General features: G+C 43.5%; 2 protein-coding genes and 1 long non-coding RNA gene across 7 annotated transcripts in view; 2 read left to right on the forward strand and 1 right to left on the reverse strand.

The window, feature by feature from the left end:
- LOC144986813 (uncharacterized) overlaps positions 1 to 26,982 on the reverse strand; it is a 57,839-nt gene that overhangs the window by 15,250 nt on the left and 15,607 nt on the right. The window contains exons 5-11 of one of the 3 annotated variants that reach the window (XM_078935036.1): positions 26,465 to 26,645; positions 26,253 to 26,383; positions 24,453 to 26,077; positions 22,337 to 22,702; positions 12,751 to 22,255; positions 11,480 to 12,719; positions 7,730 to 8,616 (exon numbers count right to left, since the gene is read on the reverse strand). The exons of 1 other annotated variant lie outside the window; for it this stretch is intronic. Coding sequence is in view for 1 of the 2 variants with exons in the window: in XM_078935029.1 (XP_078791155.1) it covers positions 938 to 980 (43 nt within the window). In the remaining variant the exon portion in view is untranslated. Of the gene's footprint in view, positions 1 to 937; positions 1,647 to 7,729; positions 8,617 to 11,479; positions 12,720 to 12,750; positions 22,256 to 22,336; positions 22,703 to 24,452; positions 26,078 to 26,252; positions 26,384 to 26,464; positions 26,646 to 26,982 lie in introns of those variants that run through there. One more of the 3 variants, XM_078935029.1, reaches the window with a different exon arrangement.
- On the forward strand, positions 13,973 to 21,596 carry LOC144987963 (uncharacterized). 2 transcript variants are annotated; one of them, XM_078937888.1, is made up of 3 exons: positions 13,973 to 14,101; positions 14,401 to 14,452; positions 20,070 to 21,596. In XM_078937888.1, exons 1-3 carry the CDS (start codon positions 13,973 to 13,975, stop codon positions 20,507 to 20,509), a joined length of 621 nt encoding a protein of 206 aa, XP_078794014.1. In that variant the 3' UTR covers positions 20,510 to 21,596. The 2 variants fall into 2 exon arrangements, with proteins under 2 accessions (XP_078794014.1, XP_078794017.1); XM_078937891.1 differs by having other exon boundaries at positions 14,401 to 14,434.
- Positions 21,838 to 26,831, forward strand: LOC144988097 (uncharacterized). Of its 2 annotated transcripts, none has more exons than XR_013651880.1 (3): positions 21,838 to 21,925; positions 22,062 to 25,232; positions 25,629 to 26,831. It is a non-coding gene; the product is annotated as an uncharacterized LOC144988097 (long non-coding RNA). The 2 variants fall into 2 exon arrangements; XR_013651883.1 differs by lacking the exon at positions 25,629 to 26,831 and having other exon boundaries at positions 22,062 to 22,503; positions 22,590 to 25,217.

Genomic DNA, 26,982 nt, shown 5'->3' on the forward strand with positions numbered 1-26,982 from the left:
GAACTACAAAAAACCCATCAGGACGCATGTCCCATAATGCATTGTTTTGTAGTCTGTAGGGCAGCTTTCAGTCAGTTCAGTACTAAATTTCCAGCTGCGTTCGCTCAGGTTGGGGTCTTGCTTCCGCCCCTTTCTCGTGATATTTTTGTTTTGATTGACAGGTGATGTTGGAGCAAAAACAAAAATATATGTCACACACCAGGTGATCTGTGCAGCGTTGAGTCCACCTGGGTGATCTCAAACACGCTTATTGTGCATCTTGGCTGCACCTGTGTGGTGTCGCCAACATGAATTTCCATCCCCTAATGTTTACATACATTTACATACAAAACCTTTTTTTATTCTAAATGTATGGTATTTTGTTTCATATTTGTACTGTCATGACAGTGATGGTGCTGTCAGTTTAACTTGTTGCATCTTCAAGAGTGCAGAATAAAATGTGACACTGAATTAGAAACAACACATTGAAATTTCTGCATCTATTATTAAAGTATTTATTAGTAATACAGTGGAAATTAGTAGATTTGGTTAGAATCTTGATTTACGGTATGTGCCCCTACATTTTCTGGTTGTGTCCCTAAAATTTTCAGTTGGGGGCCACTGTGCTCCTAGTGAAAAAAGTTAGTCTGGAGCCCTGCTTAGGACTGTTACTTTAAACGCTTTAACACAAATGACTTGGAAAAGACATAAAAACACGAATGGTGGTTCGTTCATAGAAGTTGGGCTTGTTTTGTGGTCTGTCGGTCGGTTTTCAGATTACTATTGGGCTGGAAAACTGTCCCACTATCTGGCAACACTGCTCCCTCGTTTTAGCGGTGAAACTAAAACAGCAGAACCATTGGAGCTATAATCCAGCTACAGTTTGGATCCAGATAGCAGCTCAGACGAGGAAAACAAAGACGTTCATGGATCTATTTGTCTGCAGCAGTGAACGTACCAACCACGTGTAGCTGCAGCTGCGGGTTCCAGCTGCTATCCATCCAGCAGTCTGCGCTGACGACAGAGCTCCTCCTCGTTCTGGACGATGGTTCCTTCAGCAGCAGAAAGTTGTTCTCTGACAGAACCTTCCTGAGGTTCTGAAGACATGGTTCCTGCTCCGATCTTCAGCTCCAACTCCCACAAACACCGCCGTCCTCTTCACTGCAGCTCCGATCGATCATCTGCTAGTCTCACAATCACAGAAAAAAGGTCCAAACAGAAACTTTTCTCCAGGTTGGAGATTTTCCTGAAAGTTCCTGTGATCCTGCAGGAGTCAGTTCTGCTCAGCCTGCAGACCAAACAGAAAAGACTCTGGAAGCTTCCACATGTGAAACTTCAAGACAAAGAATCCAAACAACAACATCTGATTGGTTGACTTTTGGAGGGAAAGCTGCAACAGTCTTCTGTGATTGGTTCAGCCGTCCCTGCCCCCACTAGTCCACTGCACAGGGGGCAACATTCCAGGGGGGGTTGGTAATCTCCTCCTTCTATTGTTTCTGCCCCACTGGCTCTTTCAAAATAAAGGCTTGTTGTAGCAGAAACCTGAATGGAACATCAGAATGGACTCAAACTGCTGCTGGTTTCAAAGCCTCGTTCTCAACTTCCACCTGTACTGTCCCATTATGTTTCATTCTTTCTGCTTTTTTGATTCTTTCTGCACCATGAGTGAGAGGGAGTGAGAGGATGATGAGTTTATTTAGCAGCCCTACTGCCAGAAAGTGTTGGTCAGCTATGGAGAAATGGTCAATAGCCAGAATATCTTGATCGGATCAATGGTCGGGTTAAAATTCACCAGTGCACATGGGATCAGAAAACCTCTTTCCGATTAGAACAAACGTTCCCATGGCTCATACTCTCGTTCGGAATGAATCATTTGGGCATGCGCAGTAGTGTAAAAATCACCCGGATGCGGATATAGGTCCCGTTGTAAACAAACCGCTTCCACAGACATTTATGCAGCAGCTCGGTAACATACGAGACGATCTTCCAAACGTGCTTTTATTAATGTCATGAATATTATGAATTGCCTGTTCGCTCATCGTTATATTTAATCTGTGTGGTCAGTGCTTTTTTTGTGGAAGAATTAAGCTGGACGAAGGGTTAGGACAGACTAACACGGGCTAACATCATTAGCCTGATGGATGGACACAAAATCCAGGACCGTGCGAGAAACGCAGCAATCTGCAGCTTTCTAAGGACTGAGTGACATTTATTTCTGCTCTGAAAGTTCACACAGACCGCCCCAAAGCCACTCTGTGAGCTAGCGGCCCGAGCTCTGTTCAAACACGGTTCCTCCTGAGTCCTCCAGCCGCTAACCCAGAGCGGCGGGACGGCTCGCAGTCTGAATTCTCCCACACATAACAAAACAACAAAACGCACACGTAACCCCCCCCCCCCCCCCCCCCCGACACAAAATTATTAATCCAGCTGCTCTGCTCACTCGGGTGCCAGTGGACCGAGTGAGCGTCGGGGGGCATGAAGCGCTCCTCCTCCGAATCTCCCCCGTGAGGGGTGTAAGAGAGGGGAGAGCTAGCGGGGCGAGAGTGGAGCGGCGCTTTTCACGGGGCGTCCGCAGAGCTGGTCGGTCCCGTATGCGCTCCAAAGCTTTCTCTCAGCGAAACACCGTCTATGCGTGACGTAAACCAGAGCAGCAGTGACACACGATCGGAATGACCGTTTACATGCTCCACGATCGGATAAACGATCGGTATAACCCACCTATCTCGATCGGAAAGAAATTCTGATCCGAATGAGTCTGACCGGGGCAGAGTATTCCGAACGGCGCGTTTACATGACGCATTTTCTTTCCGATCAGGCGTTCATTCTGATTACTTTTGCCCATGTAAACGCGGCTAATGATTCCATGATGCAAATCTAAGTTGGTCCTTTCATTTTATTGTTATAAAAATATCTGCAGGCTCAAACTTAGACATATGACAGTTCAAGAAGTACAATTAATTAAGATGGAAAAACATTGAATTGAATTGGAGTAAAATTACATTTAGTTAGATAAATGTGTAAATTTGAGTTGTAAAAAATATTAAGTTGGATAGACGTAAGACATTAGATTGAATAAATTTAACTCATTACTTGTAACCAATTGAAGTAATTCATTTAAGTTGGATAAATTATATACATATGCGTCACAATAAAAATAAAAACGAGATAAAAACTCGTGTGTTTGCTTTGTTCTTTTTCTCCAAGCAGAGTCTAAAGGCCTGTTCACACCGGGACGAATTTCGCCGGCGATTTTCGCCGACGTTTAACGCCTCGTGACTAAACAAAGGGCACCAACGAGAGTGTGCACACCGACGCGAAAAAACGCCAGGCGTTAAAGCGTCAAAAAAAAAAAAACGCCTCGGGTTCGTTTTTTTTTTTCGACGCGTCGCGTCGAAATCTACTCGACCAATGAGAATGGCGCTTTTGCTCACGTGTCTGGAGCTTCTGAAGTTACAGTAAAACACAACTTGGGGGCGCTCAAACACAAAACTGCCTTGCTGAGCACACATACCAGCGAAGAAGATAGACGACAAGTAGCGTCTACACAGCCGCGAAGCAATAATGACGGACATTCTAAAATATCCCCGAACCAAGCACCAGTTGGAGCTACTGGTGCTTGAAATATTCATGTTTTCTTTGTTTGATTCTGACAAGCGTGTAAATACTTGCTCTCTTCTTCTGAGTGAAAAGCGACTTTAAGAAGCGTAAAGTTGCGCAGCGCCACCTTGTGTACAGGAGTATTTCTGTTTTACATTAAGCGCCATCTAATGCCAGGGAATGAAATTGCATGTTCACTCCACTCATCGTCAGCGAAAATCGCCTGGGTGTGAACACAAAAAACGTGGCGAAAAACGCTGGCGAATAACGCCTGGCGAATATTCGTCCCGGTGTGTACGGGCCTTAAAAGTCTCAGCAGGAAAATGACAGCAGAGGATCCAAGATTTATTATTTTTTCCTGACTTTTTGTCTTTAAAAATCACAGTTATTTGGTCATTTTTTTATTATTTTTTTTATAAATACTGTTATTTATTTTATTAAAATGATCATGAATTAATAAAACTTTATTATAGGGCTTTACAATAAAAAGATAAAAGCAGTTTAAAGTTTTAAAGAAAAAGACTTAATGTGGCCTCACAAGAAAAAGTTTGGTGACTCCATCCTAGCATCCAGGGCTACATTCACACTGCAGGGCTTAATGCTCAATTCAGAATTTTTGAAAAAATTCTATTTTTTTGCAAGGCCGTTCTTATTTCCAATAAAATGCGAACATTTGTGATCTCCTGTGTGAACGTGAAGTGATCCAGAAGTGACCTGCAGTAATCAACTCAACTGTGAACAACGTCACTCTTGTTTGTGGAAGTAGCTAACGTTAATGTGGTCCTGAGGGAATTTATTTGGTTGGCTCGGTTGGTAAGGTTAGCGGCTACCACGCAGGAATCCATTACCATTACCATATCAATTGAGCAATGAACATCACCCAGTGAGGGTCCTTAGGCAAGGCCCTTAGCGCTACTGCCTCCCGAGCGCAGTTAGGCTGCAGCTCACCGCTCCCCCAGGGGATGGGTCAAATGCGGAGAAGAATTTCCCCATTGTGGGATCAATAAAGTACCAATTATTGTTATTATTATTATTTGTCTTTGGTGGATGCACACAAAAAGGCAGGAGACGGAGGTACCAAGGTTAAAATGATTTGATTACAAAACGTTCAAACGCATTAAAAATGGACCAGTTTAAAAGACAGATTCAGTCTGAGGACCAGAAGAGTAAAAGGAGGTGGAGACTCCCAGAAAACCAAAATAAAATGTCACCCCACTCACATGATGCAGACCGGGGGAAAGCCCCCACCTAGAACACAGGACAGACCCCTGAGTCCTCAGCACTGAGGGGAGGGGGGGGAAACAAAGGTGAATTACACAATAAAAGCACAACTCTAAAAGAATTGTATAAAATTCTTAAAATGACAATAAAAGAAACTCTTGTGAGAGTAAGTCTGCCCGTAGGGGGCTGCTGAATGAAGTTTTTGTTCTGGTGGGGGTGAGGGAGGATTCAGGCGTGACGCCCCGTTTAGTCCTCTATTGCTCTATTGCTAGTGCCTGAAGTTCTGATCCGGAGCTGTGAGGCTAAATGGAGGTGTGCGACAGGGGGGTGGAGCTGTGAGTCGATGGGGGGGGGGGGGGGGGGTCCCTTTGTTTCAGTTGGAGGAAGGGCAGAGTGGACTGCTTGGTGCTGAGAGACTTACAAACACCACAATCACTGCTGGATGATAAATACATTTACTCTTTATTTTCTGTCAATAAATCATATTTATCAATAAATCCTTGATTCTGAATGATGGATCTAAAGTTGAAAAGAAGTCAAAGTGCTGACTCAGCACAGATCAAAGGAGACACAGATGATTTCCTGGAATGAAGAAAACATCATACATCATGATGTGATCTGGAACTGAGCTGTTCTTCAGAAGATCCTCCCAAACATGGAAACTGTTGCTGCAACACGTGAAGGTTTGGTTCTGTTGCTAGTGAGATCTGATGGATCAGAACCAGACTTCTGTCAGCTGGAACTGGGGCTTCTTCCAGACCATGTGACCTCATGGACAAGGCGCCTGAGTCCGGATCAGAAGATTGAGGGTTCAAGTCCCTTCATGGTTGGATTTAGATAATGTTCTTTACCAGAGAACTTGGCATTTAGCAGTCAAGGGGAGAGAGGAACTTCCTGACAGGAAGCATAGTTAATTATCTGACATCCAGGATTCATTTCTTTCTTTGTTGTCCTTTCAGACTCACTGGAATCCAGCTGCTATGGTAGAGTGTCCTTGTTGAAGCTTCAGGTCTTGTTTGTCTCTTTCATGTTGGTTGATCTCTATGGTTTTCTCTGTGTGGTCAGAAGGTGACAATAAAGGAAACATCCAGTTTCTGCACACGTTACTTTTAGGCTAATGCTAAGTAAACAGAGAAAACATCTCTGATCTGATTGGACCAAAGCATGTTAGTGAAGTCCACAGTGGTTCCTGCTGTGAAGATCTGTTTCTCTGTTTGTGGATGAAGAGAACAAACGTAGCAGTTCTGCTGTTCCTGAAGTTCCAACATCAGGTTCATAGAGACCAACATAGACCAGATCTGTGTTCCTCCAGGTTCAGGGCTGTGGTCGTCTAGAGGTCCGTACTCTGCGTTGTGGCCGCAGGAACCCCGGTTCAAATCCGGGTCACAGCAATATGTTCAGACCAGGAGTCTGACTGATGCAGACTGATTGATAGAATGACTCATGAAAAATACATCGCTCTATTTAGAGACCAGGGGCCTCATTTATAAACGTTGCGTACGCACAAAAGAAGGCGTACGCCGCTCTCTACGCAATAGTTGAGATTTATAAAAAGCAAACTTGACTGGAAAATGTGCGGTCCTTCACGCAAGCTCTGACCCAGGCGTACGCACAAAAACGGGTGAAATGAGAAACGGCGACACCGTCGGCAGATGGAAGAAACACGTGAAAGTGAAAATGACAATACTGCCTCTCATAAATAACATGAAGACTTCACAAAGCAAGTCTTACAATTAACAGCCTACACGAACACCCGTTTGATCGATCAGCAGTGAAACAAACAAAATAAATCAAACGAAAATTACAACAGAAACTTAAATGAACACTTATTTGCAAAAAGAAAAGTGAAATATGTTCTGCAATATTGGCATGTAGTGCAATTCATCCTCATAAATAATATAGTTAACAGAACGAAATAATGTACAAAACTGATATTCTCGTCAGTGTGTCCGTCTGGTGGAGCAGATATAGTCAAAGTCAGCTTTATTGTCAAATATGCTTCATCCGTAAGACATACAGCACAGATGAAATTGCTTTCCTCTCACCCCACCGTGCAAGCAGCATATAAAATAGCTATTCAGAGCTGCTTCCTTCTCAGACTTTCCACTTTCTTTGGCTCTCTGGCTCTGATGCTGCTGCTGCAGAAAAACCAGCAGCTGCAGAAAAACTCTGCAGAGACTCACAGAGAGAGGATGGAGGCAGCAGATGAAGCTGCTGCAGACTGGGGGCGGAGCCTGGAGATGACTGCTGAAGGTCAGAGGGCGGAGCTTCATCAGGATGAAGGTGCTGCTTGGATTCTGGCTTGATGATCCTAAAATCAAGAGACAAACAGGAAGTTCCTGATGTTTACTTCTCTGCTGGATTTCCATTTTCCAGTGTATCCATTACTGATGATGTCATCAATCTGATCTTTACTTCCTGGTTTCATTGACAGCAAATGTTCCTAAAGATCTGACCCCCTAAAAGCTCCAATAGCAGCTCAGCAGAAACTCTGATCTTTCTTCTCCTTGCAGCTCTTGATGTGGAGGGGCGGAGCCTGAAGAGGAAGCATCTTTCTGCAGGTGGTGCTGCAGCTTTGGGCATGTTTTCCAACTCTTTAGCTTCTGCTGTTCATGGAGTCGTGTCCCTCTGTTCTTGGAAAGGAGAAACCTGCAGAGAACTTTTCCCATTTCCACTCCCTCCTTTCAGCTGCTGCCCACTGTTCCCCTCTGAATCAGGGAGGAGCTCTCATCTGTTCTGCCCACCCCCATCTAGAAAGACATCAGCACCACCTGAACATTCCAAAGCTCTTTTCCAACCCATTTCTACTGAGAAGGAACCAAACACATGAAGATTAGAACAGCTGGAACAGGATGAGGGGGAAGGCTAAAGATTCAAGTCTGTTTGTGAGTCAAAGATAGAATGAAGACAGAAATCAATAGAAAACACAGAGTTGATTCAAAAGAGCATTTATTAGATCCAAACAGGCTGCAGGAATTTTACAGACAGCTTTCAGTTTGAAGCCTTTTGACACTAAGATGCAGTTCTGCAAACAGCCAGCAGGTGTCTCCCTTCTCACTCCTGCTTCAATGCAGTTGGTGTTGTTTGTGTCAAATAAAAGGCAGAAATAACGCATTCTTATGAAAATATATTATTGATAAAGAAAACAGTTTGATAAAAATTGAATCTTAAAGTCGAGTTTGTAAAAAAGTCATCAATTCATTATATGATTGTTTATTGTAGCAGAAAACATTATTTAAACTGCTGACTCAGCATTATATGTTTCAATCCTCATTTCAAAGTGTATCAAAGTAGAAATGATGAATTAGCATTGATAAATGTGAGCTCAGAGGCTGAATCCTGCATGAACTCTTTCAGAGGAAAGACTTTTTAAAACTGAAAAAAAAAGAGAATAATTAAACTATTAGAACAAGGATAAAATGTCACAATAATGTACGCAAACAGCTTCATGAACAGAGAAACACAGACGTCAGCTGACAGGAAGAATTACATCAGTTACTATGGCAACACAAAACAGAAGAGAAGCTGAAGATTTCCCAACACTCCAAGTTAGAATGAGAAGAGGAAGTGCAGTTCTCCATCAGTCCACCGGGGGAGCTGCAGCACAATAACTGTCCACTTGATGCTGAGAGAGACAGTGGAGCTGATCTCAGATCAGTTCCTGCTGCAGCTCTGACACTCATCTCCACTTCCTCTGATTCCTCCATCACTCTGCTCTCCACCTCCCAGGAACACCGTCCAGTCACAACATCTCTGCAGTCCAGCTGCTGCTGCTGCTCCTCTCTGCTCCTCCAGGAGGAACGTCAGTCTGACCCCCACCTGCAGAGAGAAAGTGTAGAGACAGAAGCCGCGTTTACATGGGCATCGTTCGGAATATCGTTTATAATAATTTATAATAATTTATAATAATCTTTAATCCGATCGTGGACCATGTAAACCAGGGGTGTCAAACTCATTTTGGTTCGGGGGCCACATTCAGCCCATCTCTCCTCAAGTGGGCCGGACCATAACATAAAAGCTAAATAACAGCTTTGTTTTAGTTTTTTTTACTCAATTTGAAAAAATGCCTCAACCAACATAGTAGCCTAATCACTTGGGGCCAATGGATATCAAATAAAATTAATTTTAATTTTAAAAAGTTGGTCTATTTAATTTTATATAGACTGAATATTTTACATCTGACACGGAAGCAATCCAGGAACTTTTCTTCATGGTAAGTCTCTTAGTGGTGCTGAATGTTATATTCTTTGAGCACTGCAACCTGTTGATGTCATACATAATATGGGGTTTTGCATTCAGCTTAGTGAAAGAAAAAAAAAAACTGTCCATTTTCCCCGGAAAGCTCTTCCCTCCACCTCACTTTGACCACATTTTGGTCATTAGGGTGTCACTACTGATCATCCTCATAGCAAGATAACAGCGGTGAGGGTCATAGGGAACCAAAGTGCATCTTACCCAGACACAGAGCTGTTAGGTTTCACTTTTGGCACATGCAGAGATATGCTGTTTCACCTGTTTTGCCTTTCCTTTGCTCCCCCTAGTTGCAGAATTGCGCATTTTGGTTATTTCTTGAAAAAATCATAACTCGCCACAGGAATGGGCTAGAAACTTGCTGTCTTTTTTAATCATCCTTATAATTTTTACTCTTCATCTGTGGGCCGGACTTAACCACCTGGCGGGCCGGATACGGCCCGCGGGCCGTATGTTTGACACCCCTGATGTAAACTGTCATTCCGATCGTGTGTCACTACTGCTCTGGTTGGCGTCACGAGGGAGATGCGGACGAGGAGCGCTTCGTGCCCCCCGACGCTCACTCGGTCCACTGGCACCCGAGTGAGCAGAGGAGCGTTTTGTTGTTTTGTTATGTGTGGGAGAATTCAGACTGTGAGCCGTCCAGCCGCTCTGGGTTAGCGGCTGCAGGACTCAGGAGGAACCGCCAGCACACACGGCTTTGGGGCGATGTGTGTGAACTTTTCAGAGCAGAAATAAATGTCGCTCAGTCCTTAGAAACGGTTCAAACAATCACGTGGATTTGTGTTTCCAGTTCTGTCCCGACAAAATAAAGGCTGCTGTTAATCCCACACATTTATGTGCAGCTAAAATGCAGATTGCAGCGTTTTTCTCGCACGGTCCTGGATTTTGTGTCCATCAGGCTAATGTTGTTAGCCTGTGTTAGCCTGTCCTAACCCTTCTTCCAGCTCTGTTTCTTTCATAAAACAGCACTGATCACACGGATTAAATGAAACGATGAGCGAACAGGCGCTTCATAATATTCATAACATTAATAAAAGCACGTTTGGAAGATCATCTTGTATTACGGAGCTGCTGCATAAATGTCTGTGGCAGTGGTTTGTTTACAACGGGACCTATTTCTGCATCCGGATGATTTTACACTACTGCGCATGCCCAGATGATTCATTCCGACGGAAAGCGTGAGCCATGGGAACGTTTGTTCTAATCGGAAAAAGGTTATCTGTGCCCATGTGCACGGGTGAATTTTAACCCGACCATTGATCCGATCAAGATATTCTGCCCATGTAACCGCGGCTAGAGATGAAGGAGTGTCTCCTGATCCTGGTCTGTCAGTCAGTGATGCAGCACAGCAGCAGAAAGAGCAGCAGGAGCTTCAGTCCTGTTCAGAGCAGCAGCTTCCTGTCATCTTCACCTGTTGGAGCTTCTGCTGCTCTGATTGGCTGACTGTTGTCCTGCCTGCTATCATTCAAGATTCAAGAACCAAAATTTAAGATAAACTTTATCCCCTTAGGGAAATTTAGTTGTAGTAGCAGCACCACAGAATAGGATAAAAAATAAATACAAATTACAAAATATACAGGCAAAAAAATATACATGCAAAACTCTAACTCTCAAAAATCTTATGTACACCGATGGCTGCCAGGTGAATTGTGAAGTCTATTGGCTGATGGCAGGAATGACTTCCTGTACCGTTCCTCAGCAAAGGTGGGTACATGAGTCTACTGCTAAAGCTGCTTTTCAGTTTGTCCACCTCCTTGAAGAGAGGATGGGAGGGATCGTCCATGATGGTCCACATGATGTCCCTCACCACCTCCTCCAGATTGGCAAGCTTGAAGCCGATGACAGACCCTGCTTTTTTTTAAAGAGTTTAGCCAGTCTGTTGGCGTCCTTTGCTTTGATGCCAGCTCCCCAGCAAACTGCAACAAAGAAGATGGTGCTCGCCATGACAGACTGGTAAAGTATGTGGAGCCTCCTACTGCAAACATTGAAGGTCCTGAGTCAGTGTTTGTGGACCACTTAAGTGTATTGTCCAGGAACTTGTAGGACGAGACACCCCACCGATACAGACTGGGGAGGGCAGGGACATTCTCCTACTAAAGTCAATCACCATCTCTTTTGTCTTGGCAACGTTCAGCATCAGGTAATTCTCCCCAGACCACCTGACAAAACACTCCTGTACTCCTCTTTCCATCCATTTTCCACAAACCCTGTTATCCAGGTACTTCTGAAGGTGACAAAGCTCAGAGTGGTTCTGGGAGTCAGCTGTGTAGGCGGTGAATAAGAAGGGGGACAGCACGGTTCCTTGAGGGAACCATGCTGTCCCCCTTTCTCCTCAGAGCTTCACAGGGGACTCTGCATCTTTGCTCTCAGACTAACTTTAGGACCAAACATCTGGAAGCAGCTGGACTGACTCCAACCCTCTACTGACCTCAGAGTCTGCAGTTTGGAGTTTGGACTCTCCACCAGATCCTGGAGCTGCTGAACATCTGAAGACTGAAGGTTGTTGTTCCCTCTTAGGTCCAGTTCTGTCAGGTGGGACGGGTTGGACTTCAGAGCTGAGACCAGAGCAGCACAGCTGGTCTTTGACAAACTGCATAACTTCAACCTGAATCCAGAAAAAAGAGTTGAGTTTAAAGACAAAGTTCATGTTTTTCATCCTTCACTTCTTCTAAAGAGTTCAGAGCTGAAGAAGATCAGAAAGTTTAGAAAAAGTCCAAAGATGTGAAGCAACAGCAGCAGATCAGAAGAGTCCAGCAGAAGCAGAGAAGAAGAACATTCAGGAACATTCAGGACAACATGCAGCTGCTTCAGGAAAGAAGTCCAGATGTGTGAAAGTCAAACATCAGCCTGTGGCTGCATCCAAACCAACTGATGTTTCTGCAGCAACAGCAGAAAAAGTCCACTTCCTCTTTCTGCTCAGCTCTTCTCCAAACAGCACTGAATCATGGGAGAATTTCAGCAGCATGATGCTGGAAAGTCTTCATCCCAGTTTTCAGGAGATGATCTTCCAGTCCTTCTCTGCTGCAGCCCTTCAAGCAGAGACTTTCAGCTCCAACAGATCAAAGCAGAGAGAAGAAGGAAGTGATGAGGAAGAGTCAGCAGCAAATGTTGGACATTGATCCCTAGGGATGAGTTTCGTTAAGGTTTTAACGGTACTACTACTCTTATTGATACTGCTTATCGATACTTTTGGAGGACGAAAAATAAATAAATAACAAATTTAGAACATAAAGTGTTTTATTTCCTCATTTTGCAACATTGTTTTTTTAAAAAACATTTTACTTTCTACATGATATTGTTCCAGACAGGATATTTATTTAATTATTTAATCTAATTATTTTTATTCTTTATAAGCGTGATATTCCTTTGATCTTTTGTCCATTTTCCACAACCTTGAACAGACTTTTCTGTCTGTCAAACACCAGAGTTAGGATTGAATGAGATAATGGAAACAAATTCACTTTGATGCAGATTCCTTTCTGTTTTTTTATTTTTCTTTAAATCCAGTAAACACAATAAATTATATTAATTTTATGGATGAAGAATATAATTAGTTATTAATTATAAGGAGGCAGCAGTTAGTTTGTTGCGGGTCTGGAACCATAAGCGCTGAGTTTAAGCCCTGCCTTTCTACCTGTTTGTTGTTTGCTCCGCGTGTAGCCCCCCCCCTGTAATGTGTTCACAGACAGCTCAACATACGGTCATCGTAGCAGCAAGGTGACAGGATGGTAGGGACTCCTTGACGCATACTTTATTAATTTTATGCGGAAATGGGTGTCCTTAGTATATAGGGGGATAAGTAAGCTAGTTAGCTAGTCCGTCTATGGAAGAACCTAAACTTGGGAGTATTTAGGAAAATGCGTGTGCTGTATAATTCTGCTATAAGTACAAGCAAATCTATATAAGCAAATCTGGGGGGGTTGTCTCTCAGGTCCAACTGAGTGACGATGGAGGGATGGTCCTTCTGGCTTCCCTGCTGTGGAACTACTCTGCTCTGCAGCTGGTGGAGCCAGAGGTCCAGGCGCCTCGTCCTGAATCGCCCCGGTCTACCGTGCGGCGAGTCGCTCCTAAGGTGGTTGTGAGGGAACACCCTGTGTCCCCTCCTCCAACCAACCCTTTTGAGTGGGCTTGCAAGGTAGGGAAGGCTAAGGTAGGCGTCAGCTCATTTCATACAAATGAAATGATTTTTCCTGTTTAAACTTGTACATGTGTTCAAGGTGAATCCAGCTTCCTGAAAGCCAGACCAGAAGTGGCGTGTGCAGAGCAGGTCTGTGGTCCATGGAAGAGGCTAGATCATGTGTCTACATAGTTCTCTCTTTTCTTCTTCTCCACAAAAAGCAGGTCAGTTTTAGGAAAAATAAAACTGCAGTGTGTGTTTGTTGTGTCCATATGATAACATTTCTGTGTTTTCTATTCCACAGGCTGCTCCTCTCCCGGTGTCGCCCGTGCGCTTCAGCCCTGCTATTTTGGATCTGATGGACAAATTCTACCCGTCAGATCTGGACTGTGCTGGAGCTGCTGCGCCTGTTCCCGCTGGGAACAAGGTAACTGTTTTGTTTTGATGCTCAGAGTTCAGAATAGCTTTATAACTGCTCCTAAATACTTTTTTCTGGTGTTTGTCATTATTCCTCAGACGTCTCATGCTAGACGTCGCCGGAGGGCTGTGGCTGCATCCCAGAGGGCTGCCCCCAGGTAAGAAGAGGACACATAACAGTGTAGTTTGTTGTAGAAACAGAACTATAAATTAGATGTTTTTCATAAACATATTTAATGGTGTGTATTTTTGTGTTCTTCTGTTTTTTACTAAGGCAGAGGTCCCCGAGCACGTGGAGGTGAAACCCCGGCATTCACCTGCCAGGCGTCCCAGGAAGAAGAAGGTGCCGGTCCAGGTATAATGACTTTGTAGTTTTATTCTGTCAAAATGCTCCAGCACCTAGTTTATGGTAAAAGTGTGACATTAAATACATTTCATGTTTGTGTGCGGGACCGCGTGGGGGTGACACCGAGGTCTCCTACCAAGGACATGACGGTGGAGCGGCCTGTGGACCAGGTGAGAGGAGAAAAGAAAAAGGCTCAATAGTCTTTAGGAGTATTTTTATTTATGGTCATTTTAAGTTTGACATGTTTTTTTGTGTTCCTACTTAAGCTTTTGTTGTGCGCTCCTTTATTAACAGACATGATTCTTGGGCAAATCTGATCAAAATGCTTCCTAAGCTTTAAATTAATGACCAGTGCATTTATGAATTTGATTTTAGGTGTTCAGGTTCGATTTATGGTTTAATATAGAAAAAGAACATTTATGTTTTTTCCTTTAAAGTAATGTCTTTCTTTTCTCCTCTTTTTCTAAAGGACCAGCAGCAGCGTGGACGGCCTGCTGCAGGAGGTAAGAAGAGCAGCAAAGGTAAGAGCTGTTCTCCTTTCTGCATCTGTAGTGAGGTTCAGCCACGTTCAGATCCTGTCATCTTGTTTGGTCCTTCAGAAAGCTTTAGTGAGGTGGTTCCTGCTCCTGCCAGTTGTAGTGTTGAGGCTGTGTCAGACTCTAGTTCAGTTGACATGGAGGTTCGTGTCACATTTGGCTCCTCGGATGATGAGCTGGTAACATCTGAGGTACAGGAGCCTGATCCTGTTCCTGCTGCTGGAACGGTAAAGTTCCCCAGCATCAGAGGATCGTTTCACCAGGGCAGTGAGCTGTTTGGCAGCAACAGTGGGCGGCAGTGCATGGCCATCCCTTTGGTGGCTGCTGCCAAGCACACTGTTAAAAGTGTGTTTCAGTGGGACAGTTGTGAGTTAGATTCTGTGCTGCTTGCTGGAGATCAGGTTTACTCGGACCTGCAGAGACAGAACAAAATCACTGACTCTGCAGGTTTTCTGAGAGTGACTGAACTTCCAGGTCAAGTAGTGGTAGATGGAGTGGAGTTTACATGCATTTTTGGAGAAGTCGTTAGTGGTGACGCTAAAATGAAAATCAATTCGGGTGAGTTCATTGATGTTGGTGCGTTGGTTCCCCTGAAGGAGGGGTTGGCTAGGATGACGGCCCAGTACAACACGTGTCTGCTGACAGTGTGAGAACCTGTGTGCCGTCGATGCTGAGAATGGACGCTCAGCTGTTATAGACTCCAATTCTCGCAGTCCTGAGTGAACAGGTGTAGTTTTTTGATTCTGTGGGTGAAGTTCATGACTACCTGCAGAGGTTAGTCCAGGGCATTGTGCTGACTCAGTTTGAAATAGTTGGTGTAGTTATCTTTTCTGCTTCAGAAACGTTTGACCCTTTCTTAGGAAGTCCTGCAGAAAAGAACTCCCAGAACCTCTGCAAAGAGAGCCTCTTCCATTACACTTCGATAGATGTCACTGTAGAATCCAAGAAAACAGCAACAAAACAAAAAATAGATTTAAGTAATATTGCTGGCCCTTCACGTGAATTTTAGTGAGCCTGAGCAGGAAATATTCTACTTTAATCCTTTAAATCGTGATGTGTGCCAGGCTCTGTGCTCAATGTTAAACATTGAGTTCCAAAATTTCAATGCCCCGCCTGCTCCTCCCATTGGTTTGTTCGGGCCTCCCTGCACCAACGAAAGAATTATTGGAGATGGTAACTGTTTCTTCAGGGCCATCTCTCAGGCTGTGAGCGGATATAAAAACACCATAGAAAAATTTGGTTAGCTGTCGTTAAACAATTAGAAACAAACCCCGATCTGTATAGCTGGGTAATTGGGCGTGAGTACTCCTCTGTGGCTGAGTACATCATTAAATCTAGAATGTGTTTTGTTAGAGTTTGGGCCACAGACGTGGAAATTCAAGCCACAGCTGATTTATTACAGTAGGAGGAAACGTTTTTGTCTTGTTTGATGGCAGGTGGCTTCAGCACCAGAGCAGCGGTCGACAATTATCAGAAAATGCCATTTATATTGAAAATTGTGGTGGTACACATTTTGAAACTGTTGTGTGTGTTAAAGATCCACAACAGGATTGCTGTGCTGGTTGTTGTCCCTCTGCCAACACAGAATCAATAACATATTACATGCGTTCACATGACATTTGTTCTACAGACATAAAGACAACTTCCATAATTGACAACCAGAGCAAAAGCATAAAATTTGATTCTAAATACTTGTTATTCCAAAAATAACAAACAGCAAAAAAGTTTAAAGGAAATATCTACACGGAAAACGATAGGGAACGGTTAAAGCACGTCATTCGAAAAAAAAATCATGAAAGATGAGAATTACCGATGGACAGAAAAGTTAATAAATAGGAGGCGACTAGAAGTAACATATTTAAAAAATGAGGATCACAGAGAAATGTTAAAGTCAAAAGAGAAAACAAAATATAGAGACGATTCCGCTCACAGAACCAAGGTGAAAGCTCAGAGCATTGGCAAATATAAAAAAGATAAAACACAAAATATTAAATTAAAGACTACAAACAAAAAGCGACACAGGGAGAATCCTGCATTCAGAAAGAACGTCATAAGCAATATTCAACAGAAGAGGCAGTTGTTCAGAAAGAATAATAAACTTTATTTGTATAGCACCTTTCCAGATAAAAATCACAAAGTGCTTCACAGTACAACACAATAAAAAAAAACAGTAAAACACAGTAAAAACACATGTTAAAAAGAAATTAAGAAAAAGCTATTTTAAAAAGATATGTTTTTAGCTGCTTTTTAAAAGAAAACACTGAGTCCACAGATCTGAGGCTGAGAGGAAGAGATTTCCAGAGGGATGGGGCCACCGTGGCAAAGGCTCTGTCTCCTTTAGTCTTTAAACGGGTTCTCTTAACAGCCAGCAGACCCTGGTCACATGACCTCAGTGACCTGCTGGGAGTGTATGGCTGCACCAGGTCTTTTATGTAGACTGGTGCTTGGTCATTAAGAGCTCTGTGTGTTAAGACCAGGATTTTAAAATGCACTCTGTAGTGGATGGGGAGCCAGTGCAGCTACATTAACAACGGGGTGATGTGTGAAAATTTGGATGACTTGGTTAAAAGCCTAGCAGCAGCGTTCTGGACAATCTGGAGCCGTTCTAGAGATTTTTTACTTAAACATGTGAAGATGGAGTTGCAATAGTCGAGACGGGAGGATATAAAACTGTGAATGAGCATCCCCAACTCAGAACGGGACACAACTGGACTCAATTTTGCAATGTTTTTTAGATGATAAAAACAAGAGCGAACAAGTGACCCGACATGAGAGTCCAGGGATAAAACCGGGTCTAAAGTTACACCTAGGTTCCTGACAGAGGGCTTGATAAAAGAAGCAAGTGAGCCGAGCTCATGGATTATCTGGGGGAGACAACTGTCAGGAGCACAAACTAGGAGAGAAGAAGGCAGAGAGTTTCCAGGAAGTCATGCAGGACTTCCTAAAAAAGGTGGAAAAAGGTCCAGAGTTTGTTTGCTGTGTTTGCAACAGATTTCTGTTTCATCACCAGGTTTTGCTGTGTGTCAGGGAGACGTACAGCAAATCTGTGAAGATGGCAGAGATTGCAGATATGTGCATTAGTGAGGACTACCTGCAGCGCTGCAACATGGACTGTGAGAGCCCATGTTTGTTTTTAGGGACGGCGAGGAGCGCTCTCTGGATTTGCCACTGCTGCGACTCAATGTTAAAGTGCATGGCTATATCTTTGGTGGGTGCTGCCAAGCATCCTGTTAAAAGTGTGTTTCTTTTTTTGTGTGTGTTTCAGTAGGACAGTTGTGAGTTGGATTCTGTGCTGCTTGCTGGAGATCAGGTTTACTCTGACCTGCAGAGACAGAACAAAAACTGACTCTGCAGGTTTTCTGAGAGTGACTGAACTTCCAGTTCAAGAAGTCATGGATGAGTGATGATGAGTATTTTGAGGACTTTTTGAATTTGGCCCTGGCAGAAGGAAATAATCTGGTCCGACTGTTGACCAATCGGGAAAATGAAGCCAAGTACTTCCCTGTTATCTTTCCTGATGGTAAAACATTTACCACAAAAACAGAAAGTTCAAATTAACTCTCTCGCGTTACTTCAACAACAGGATCCTCCATGCTGACGGTAGGTTTGCACAGAACGTCGAGTACATCTTCTTTGCACAGTACATGTCGGAGGTGGAGAAGGTTGTTTCTAGCGTGTCTGTGGCTCTCAGAAAAGAAATCAGGAAGTGCATCTGAAGGTGTAAGTGCTGATGCACGTTCTGAGAAATCCCTGAAGAAGCTGCTGGAAGCAGATCAGGGCTTTTGTTTCCTCCATCCTATTCGAAGCACTCCGGCATTCTGGCAGGCAACACAGAAGGACCTGTTGGCCTGTGTTCGTCAGCTGGGAATTCCAACGTGGTTCTGTTCATTCACTGCTGCCGACATGCTTTGGAAAAATCTCCTCGAGACTGTGTTAAGACAGCAGAGGAGAACCCAGACAGCTGACCAGTTGGATTGGGCTGAAAGATGTGAATTGTAAATTGAAATATGTCACCTGTGAGATTCCTCAGGATGACAGGAGGAAGTGTTGAAGGAAATTGTTCTGGCTGTCCAGCAGCACTCAAGGACCCACACCAAGTCATGTAAGAAGGGGGGGACCAAATGTCGCTTCAACTTTCCTAAAACAGCATCCGGCCGAACATTTGTTATAGACGATGAAAAGATTGTGAAATGCCCCAAATGTACGGACGCGAAGGTCAAGGCCGGCCAAGAATCCAAATCAGAATGCATCTGCTGGAAGATTGACATGAAGAAGCAGATTGCTGAGGAGGCATTTGTATTTTTGACAGAAATTAATCGCATTGTAAACGACGAAAAATCAGAATTTGAAACCCTGGAACAGATCTTTGAATATTTCCAAATCAACCAGGAAATATAGGAGACACTGTTCAGGGCCTGCCATCAGAGAAGCCAGGTCGTCCTAAAAAGAAACAAAAATGAAATCTGGATCAACCCCTACAACAAGTCCCTGTTAAAATGTTGGAATGCAAACATGGACATTCAGTACATCGTTGATGCGTTCACTTGCGTCGTGTACATCATCTCGTACATTTCAAAAGAAGAGCGCAAAATTGGCCTGTTGTTACGAAACACCCAAAAAGAAGCGGAAAAGGAAACGCCAGTGCAAAAGACACACTGAAGAAATTAGGCACCGTATATTTACATAATCGGCATGTGTCGGCTCAAGAAGCAGTGTATAGATTGGCTAATATGCACCTAAAAGAATGCTCCAGAAAAGTTGTATTCATTCCAACCGGGGACAACATCATTAGGATGAGCAAACCGCTTGCTGTTCTGCAGCAGCAAGATGAGTCCGGGTCCCAGTGGATGCTAAACATTGTGGACCGGTACAAAAATAGGCCACACGATCAGGAATTTGAACCTGTGCATCGCTACATTCGCGTCTGAATAGCGGCTATTGTCCAAAAACGAAAGCTCTAAAAATGCGATAGAGCTCCAAAATAATTGCGGTGTGGTTGTAAAACGCACACGTACCAAACCTGCAGTCGTCCGTTATGCGCGCTTCTCCGAGCACAAAAATCCAGAGCAGTTTCATTTGAGTATTCTACAATTATTCCTCCTGTACCGCACGGATGACGATCTGAAACCGCAGGATTTCAAATTCTACCAAGATTATTATAAGAACGATACGGTGCGTCTTCGAAGCGGTGAACACACAGTTGAAAGTGTTGTTGATCGTAACCGGGAGAAGTTCGAGCGTGAGGCTGACGCGTTGGAGCCGGCACAGGCTGAGCTGAAGGATGCAGAGTTTTTGGAGGCTGCATGGGACATTTTGGTCCCCGGGGCCCAGTTGGAGCAGCGGTAGAGTGAGATGGAGCAGCGAGAGCAGCTGGTAGAGAGAGGGACAGAGGGGGAACATCAGGAGGACATTCCAGATCTGGATGTTCTCCGTGGAGAAGCTGCTCGACTGGAGAAGAGTCCCGGTCTCAGTAGGGAGGAGGGGCTGTTGCTCATCAGCTCTCTGAATGAGCTGCAGCTCTCCACCTTCCTCCATGTCAGAGAGTGGTGTTTACAGAAGGTCTCAGGTCAGAACCCAGATCCTCTGCACATGTTTGTTACAGGCGGTGCAGGGACTGGAAAGAGCCACCTGATCAGAGCGATCCAGTACGAGGCTACGAGGTTGCTGTCACCTCTGTGTCTCCAGCCGGACGCCGTGTCGGTTCTGCTGACCGCCCCCACAGGGATTGCTGCCTACAGTCTGAAGGCAGCAACCATTCACACTACATTTGGAATCGGTACAGAATTCCGTCTGCCGTACTCTCCTCTGGGCGAGGAGAAACTTAATTCTATGCGCGTTAAGTACCACGATTTGCAGATTTTGATCATTGATGAGATTCCCATGGTGGACCACAGACTATTGACCTACATCCACGGCAGACTGCGACAAATTAAACAAACAGGTGACTTTTCCCCATTTGGAAAAGTGTCAATTATCGCTGTTGGAGATTTCTATCAGTTCTATCAAATTTGTGGTCCATGTGCTTCAAAGTGGTTGAACTGACAGAGATCCTCCGACAGAAAGACCAAGCATTTGCACAGATGTTAAACAGGCTTAGGACGCGTACAAAAGACACCAAATTGTTGCCCAGTGACGTGCAAATGCTGAAGCAATGTGAAACAGGTGAGGGCAGCACGGCTCTGCCCATTTTCCCCACCAATGCCCGGGTGTTTCAACACAACTTGGAGCAGCTCAAAATTACATGTGAAAATTATTGTGAAATTATTGCAGAAGACTTCATCCCGAGTAAAGAGACGGGTAAACTGCAACTGATAAGCAACTTCAGAGTTTTCCTGCTGAATATTCAGGGATTACTCAGACATGTCTATCAGCTGCAGCCTAACTGCATTGCTGTGACAGAGACATGGCTGACCCCCAGCTCTGCCTTAGAAGCTGTCCAAATGGACGGCTTCGTCCCAGAGGGCTTTCCTACAGTGGAACCAACCCAGCATAAGTTGGCCTGAAGAGCCAGCAACATGGTGGGGTTGGGATCTACTGTACGGACGGAGGAGACGACCAAATACTGTAGAAGCCAGACCTTAATTTGGAGTGTGTTGTATACAGGAGTCTGGCTCTAAATTTAGTGTTAGCTGTAGAGTATCCCCCCCATCCACTAGTGCTGTTTAGATCTCACCTACAGATTTGGTAATCTGGTTAGAGAGTCAAAGTGAAACAGTTGTAGTGATGGGAGATTTTAATGAAGACATCCTGAAGTCCTCTTCCATTTTTAATCTGATGACGGACAGAGGCTTCAGGCAGCATGTCACTTCTCCCCCAACAGAGAGGGGGGGGACCATCATAGATCATGTCTATGTTAAAACTTCAAAATTCACTGTCAAGGCCGTGGTCAGTCAAATTTACCTCAGTGACCACGAGGGGATCCTCTGTTCATTAGTGCATCCAAGAGAGGTTGTTTTTAGCTTTCTTTCATATCATGAAGTAGTTTAATAATATCAGTTAAGTTCTTGATTTTTTTTCTCTTTTAATGCATGTGTTCATTTTCATTTGTTATGAAATGTTCAGTTTCTTTTACTGTATTTCAACAAGCATGACACAAAAACATGTAATATGCAATAGATTTTAAAGGTAATAGATTAACAATTAGTTTGATCGGTTTGTAGAAGCTTACAGAGGAAGCTTTCTACTTTCGTTTAGCGGCTTCATCTTTCCATCCATGTTCAGCGGATTACAATGAAAAGCTGTTCATCTTCCGCTCATACTGCAGTAAAAAGATCGCAGACAAACTCCTCCAGTCCAGCTGAATCTTCATCATGGATGAAGCGCCGCTCACTTCTAACATCCCAGTGAGTCACAGTGTGGAGAACGGGAGCAGCGCGGTGGGAAAAGTACAACGGGCCAGGAAAAGTCGGATTGATATTGTTGTGAGAGGCAGCGACATTGCTTAAGACGATCATAAAGGTAAGAGAATGTGATCAATAACAGCTATGGATAATAAATCGACAAATGGGAACAAGTAGACTTTTTGATCTTGGAGCAACTGAGATTCTTTGCTGACCACGCCCACATTCCCTATATGTTCATATCTAATGTGAAGAGGATCCACTCAGATGGGACATGGAGTGAACCCACACAAAAAGGAAAAGAAGATGGGACTTCCCTCAATGTGTCGTTCTGGATTAGTTCTGGACCGGACCGTCTCCTCCTCTCAGCCACGGACGCATGCAGAAGAAGATCCTCCAATGTGGACCTGGTCCCTGGGAAAGGAGCCAAACACTTTTCCATTAAGTCCTGTGAAGAAAAAGAGAAAAAGGATGAAGCTGACAGATGCAGGGATCCATCCAGTCATCCAAGTGAAGAAGGTTTTCTTACCTCCAGAGAGCTCACAAAAACAAAAACAGCTCCAGTCAAATGGAACTGCTGGAAGATCTTGGAGAAGTTCGGCTCAAACTGCACCCAAAGGAGAAGCTAAGCAGGGACACCGTCATACCGGACCTAAACAGGCCATCGGCCAGTGCCCCAACAAAACTCCCCACCAGGTATGAAGTCCACATACAGAAGATTTCTTCTTTACATCTTCTTTAGTTTTCTATAAATATTTGAATTTCTTTCTTCATATCTCCAGTTTTCAAGGATGGATGGTGTCATCCTTGCAGCCATGGATGGAGAAGAAGCTCCTCCACTGTGGGCCTGACATGCGGGAGCAAACTCAGCATTTTCCCAGGAATTCTTGGCAATCTGTGATGAAGAGGAGAAAAAGGATGAAGCTGAAGTGATGTAAACAATGCTAAGCTCTGATTGACACAGGGAGATGATCTTCTAAACAGGCTTTTATGATTGTTATGATTTTTACTAAGTGCATGTTTGCTTATAGGTTTTTAAATCTGTGCACCCAGGGCTTTTTTGTGGCTTAACTGACACAGAAGAAGTGTTACAATTAAGTTAATAAGTTAATACAACATTAGCCGTGCTAATAACAGATTTAGCCGTGGATCAATTTAACTGGAATAACCATCAGTCTTTTTTTTGTCTGGACCTGAATGGTGACACAAATTCCCATGATTGTGCACACAGTTTGTCAGGACTGGTCCCCCAAAAGCGCCTCCGCCTGTCCTCGGTCTGGAGACACTAATCTCCCAGGAGACACGGTTCTGGAGTCCGGGCGGCAGAACAGGGAAACGGACAGCAGTCCGAAGTCTCCTCCGTTGCGCACACTGTACCAAAGCATGAGACTGTACCCGTCTCCATGTCTGGTCCGGCCGGCTGAACAATATCAGAGACCCATGTTTTTTAATCTGTCCACACGATCTCCTTCTGCAGTCTGAGCTCCAATCTGAAAGCCTCTAGAATCTCTGTGACACAGAAGAGAGGACAGTCTTCCCTTTCTACGTCGCAGTTCATCTTTTCCGGTTTAGCTTTTAGAGCGATCATGCTGCGTTTTTTAAACAGCACCCTGTTCTGTGTCCTGATTGGCTGGAGACCCTGTCAATCAATCTCCTCAGTCTGTGTCTCCTGTACAGAAATGCGGAGCTCTTTAGATCAGAAATCTGTGATCGATCAGATCTTTGTTTTCATTCTAAGAGGAAAAGGGTGAAAATGTTCATGTCTGTCTGAGAAAAGTGTATTTAGTCAGTGAGGAGTTTTAAATTGTAACTCCTGCAATAAATGAAGAACTCTGTAGTGGTGAGAAGGTAACAGATAAATGATTCACTGCAGCAGAAGACAAAAATGTGCTTTTTCATTATTATTGGATGAGAAACAGACGTGCAGAACACAACACAGCTACACAAAACATGAGACGTGTGATGAGCTGCAGCCTCAAAGTCTTTATTAGAATAATGATGGGAGAGGATCCATTATTTAGTGTTTTTTTTGTGTTGTTTTATTTCATTAATAATGTTATTTATTTCATTAAAAGGATCGTGAATGAATGAAACATAGCACTATAAACTTCCTTGAAGGTACCAAAGGGCTTCACACAAAAAAAATGATCTAAAATGGGAACACAAGTTTTACACTAAAAACATAATATTCTGTTTTTTTCTGATCGATGCTCTGCTATGTCGTGGCCAAAAACTGAAAAGGTCCTTTCACTTTAAGTAAGCAGGAAATAAAACGTGCACGTGCTCAGCTAGCTGATATTCAGGGCATGAAAATGTTCTGCAGACAAACTCTGAGGTTTCTGACTGTGCAGCAGAGGAAGAGGAGGCGGGAACCTCTGAGGTCTGGGGTTGAATCGCCTCAGAGGAGCAGAACAGTGACGGTCGGTGTGCTCGGTCTAGTCCAAAAGAGACTTGTCTATGGTCAATTTAATGAAAGTCCCCTTTAGAACTTTGAATATTTGTTTAAGGTCGTTTTTACCAAACATAGACTAACCCAACACGTTACACTAACATGCTAAAGCTAGTAGTCGCAAATTAGCATTTTGCTGCTTATTGTAATAAAAAAACGATCAGTTTAGAAACATCTAGAAAGAAATATTACTTACATGGCAACAGTTTCCACAAGTCTAAACAGGAAGTTGACTGAAAAACATCGTAGCTCCAAGCATTCAGCGTCAGCTCCGCTCCTCACCAACGTCTGACTCTCTGCCGTCAGTGAAACGATGGCTTTGTCCGAATTACCGCCCTAACCCCTAACTACTAAAACCCTATATAGTGCGGCACTATATAGTTCTCTATATAGTTCTCTGAATTTTCAAAGCAATTCGGACACCCGTGCTCACTAGTTTTCTCTTTCGGGTGTTTTCGAATGGCGCTTGGCACGAAAACAAAGTGGCGCATTACCGCCACCACCTGGTCTGGAGGGGTACTACTTCTATTTGACGCCGAGAATGACACCCATTTGTCAAAGTAAAAATATAATAAATATGAACATTTTATGAAGACTATTTATGAATCTGCTGTTTTCTGATCATGGAAAACGTGGCTGATTTATAAATAATGAGATTACAAACACATTGGTGTAGATTTAATGTATTTGCTGATAAATAAACCCTCATGTCATTAGTCCATGGCAATATTTATTTTTGTGCCGCTGAACGATTTACGGGCTCTTGCGAGGAAGCATTTTTTTTCTGTAGTTTTATCTTCTACCTTACTGAAAATAGCTTTATATATGAATCTGTCCGTGTTCCTGGCAATAATTCAACCGTTTTTCATGAGATCAAACCAAAAACGAGCAGATATGCAGCATCACAGGACAGCAAGGAGGAACAGACGTCTCAGAAGATTTCCTCTGGATGCCCCTGACCAGACATGAACAACCTGTGAGTTAAACTTAAAGTTTTTTTATTAGTTCAATTTAAGCATTTGTTACTAATTGTGCTCAAGGTTACACAGTCAGCTGGGTAAGACTTTTTAACATTATTTTTCAACACTGGACTATGAGTTGTATAGTCTAACTACATGAAACACTTGTGAGATCAAAGTTTAGTATTTTTTATTCAGAGTCAAACCATATCACTTGTTTTAAACAAAAATACTTTAATTTTTAAATATTTATATAAAAATCCAAAAACCCAGCCAAAAAAAAACCCACGAGATTTTCCAGCATTTATATATACGTCATAAACTAAAATTTAAGACATCAGAATAAAATGAAACATTCAAAAAATATCTGATTAAATTTTTCTCAATGAAATAATTATTTTTCTATTTTACAGGGTTTTCCACATCTCTACTGCTTTGCCAACATAAAGGTGTCTGTCGTGGCCCTCTATGCTGACGGTCAGTCCCACACAAGACCAGACCGGCAGACCCGCAGATCGGTTGACCCGCAGGACCATTGAGCATCTGGTAGAGCAGCTTCGGGTTCCTCACACTCTGGGGGGGGGGGGCACAGGAGACTGAGGTCCTGGTGTTTCTTTTCTGGCTGGCGTGTGGCACATCTTACGGCGTGGTAACAAGAGCCTTTGACATGCCACGGTCCACTGTGAGCTATGTTGTCCACATGACGGCAGACCGCATCCTCCAGCTGAGGAGCAGGGTCACCCAGCATCCAGTGGGAATGAACTGCCATAAGTCACCTCAGGTTTTTTAGCAGCTCGATGAGTCTTCCACCTTCCAAAAGGCTGTGGGGAGCATTGATGGCTGCCACTTAAGAATAAAGGTCCTAAAAGAAAATGCAGCTTGTTATTTTAACAGGAAGCTTTTTTATTCCATTCAACTGCAGGCTATATGTGACTCTAAGCCAAATTTAGAGATATTTTTGTTGGGAATCAAGGATCAGTCCACAGTTCACAGGTTCTACGTAAAAGCCCAATTTATGTAAATCAAACATTACCCACCTGAAGGATCCTTTTGGGTGATGGTGGGTATCCCTGCATTCTTCATCCCATCACGCTGCTGACACCCTACAGGGAACCCATGAGGAATGCGGTTCAGGCCCGTTACAACCAGCACCACGCCAAGGCACGCTCTGTGGTGGAGAGAGAGCATTTGGCATTATGAAGATGAGGAGGAGAGCAATATTTCTGGGGGCACTGGAAGTAAAACCAACCTTTGCAATGAAAATCATTGCCTGCAGTTCAGTTCTGCACAATCTGTGCATCAGCGAAGGGGACTGCTGGGAGCCACAGATGTTGAGCCACACCAGGAACCAGTAGGACGGGTAAAGTGGCGTCCGTCTGCGAGGACAGATCTCTGCTTTCCTTTCAGCTCCAACTGTGACACACATGACTCTAGAAGACCAGGATTATTGTTAAGATGTATAAAAATAAATGTTAACATATAAAACGAAAATGTAAATATGTACATTTGATATTTATATGAAAATTCTTTTGAGATTGTTAAAAATGGCTCAGATTTAAATAATGCATCTAAATAATTCATTTTTGTTCATGCATTTATTAAAAAAATTGCAAAAACGACGACGTTACATTTTGTGAACAATATTTTAAACTCAGGTAAGCTTAACAGACTCTCCTGTCACTCTTTGTCCCTTCGTGCTCTTTCCTCCTCTCCTCTTTCAACAACCTTTACCCCAACATGACAACGATTACAGTTTAATGATAAATA

The sequence above is a fragment of the Oryzias latipes genome, chromosome 2 (assembly GCF_053564925.1).
Source record: "Oryzias latipes strain Hd-rR chromosome 2, Olatipes_Hd-rR_3.1".
Lineage (NCBI taxonomy): Eukaryota > Metazoa > Chordata > Actinopteri > Beloniformes > Adrianichthyidae > Oryzias > Oryzias latipes.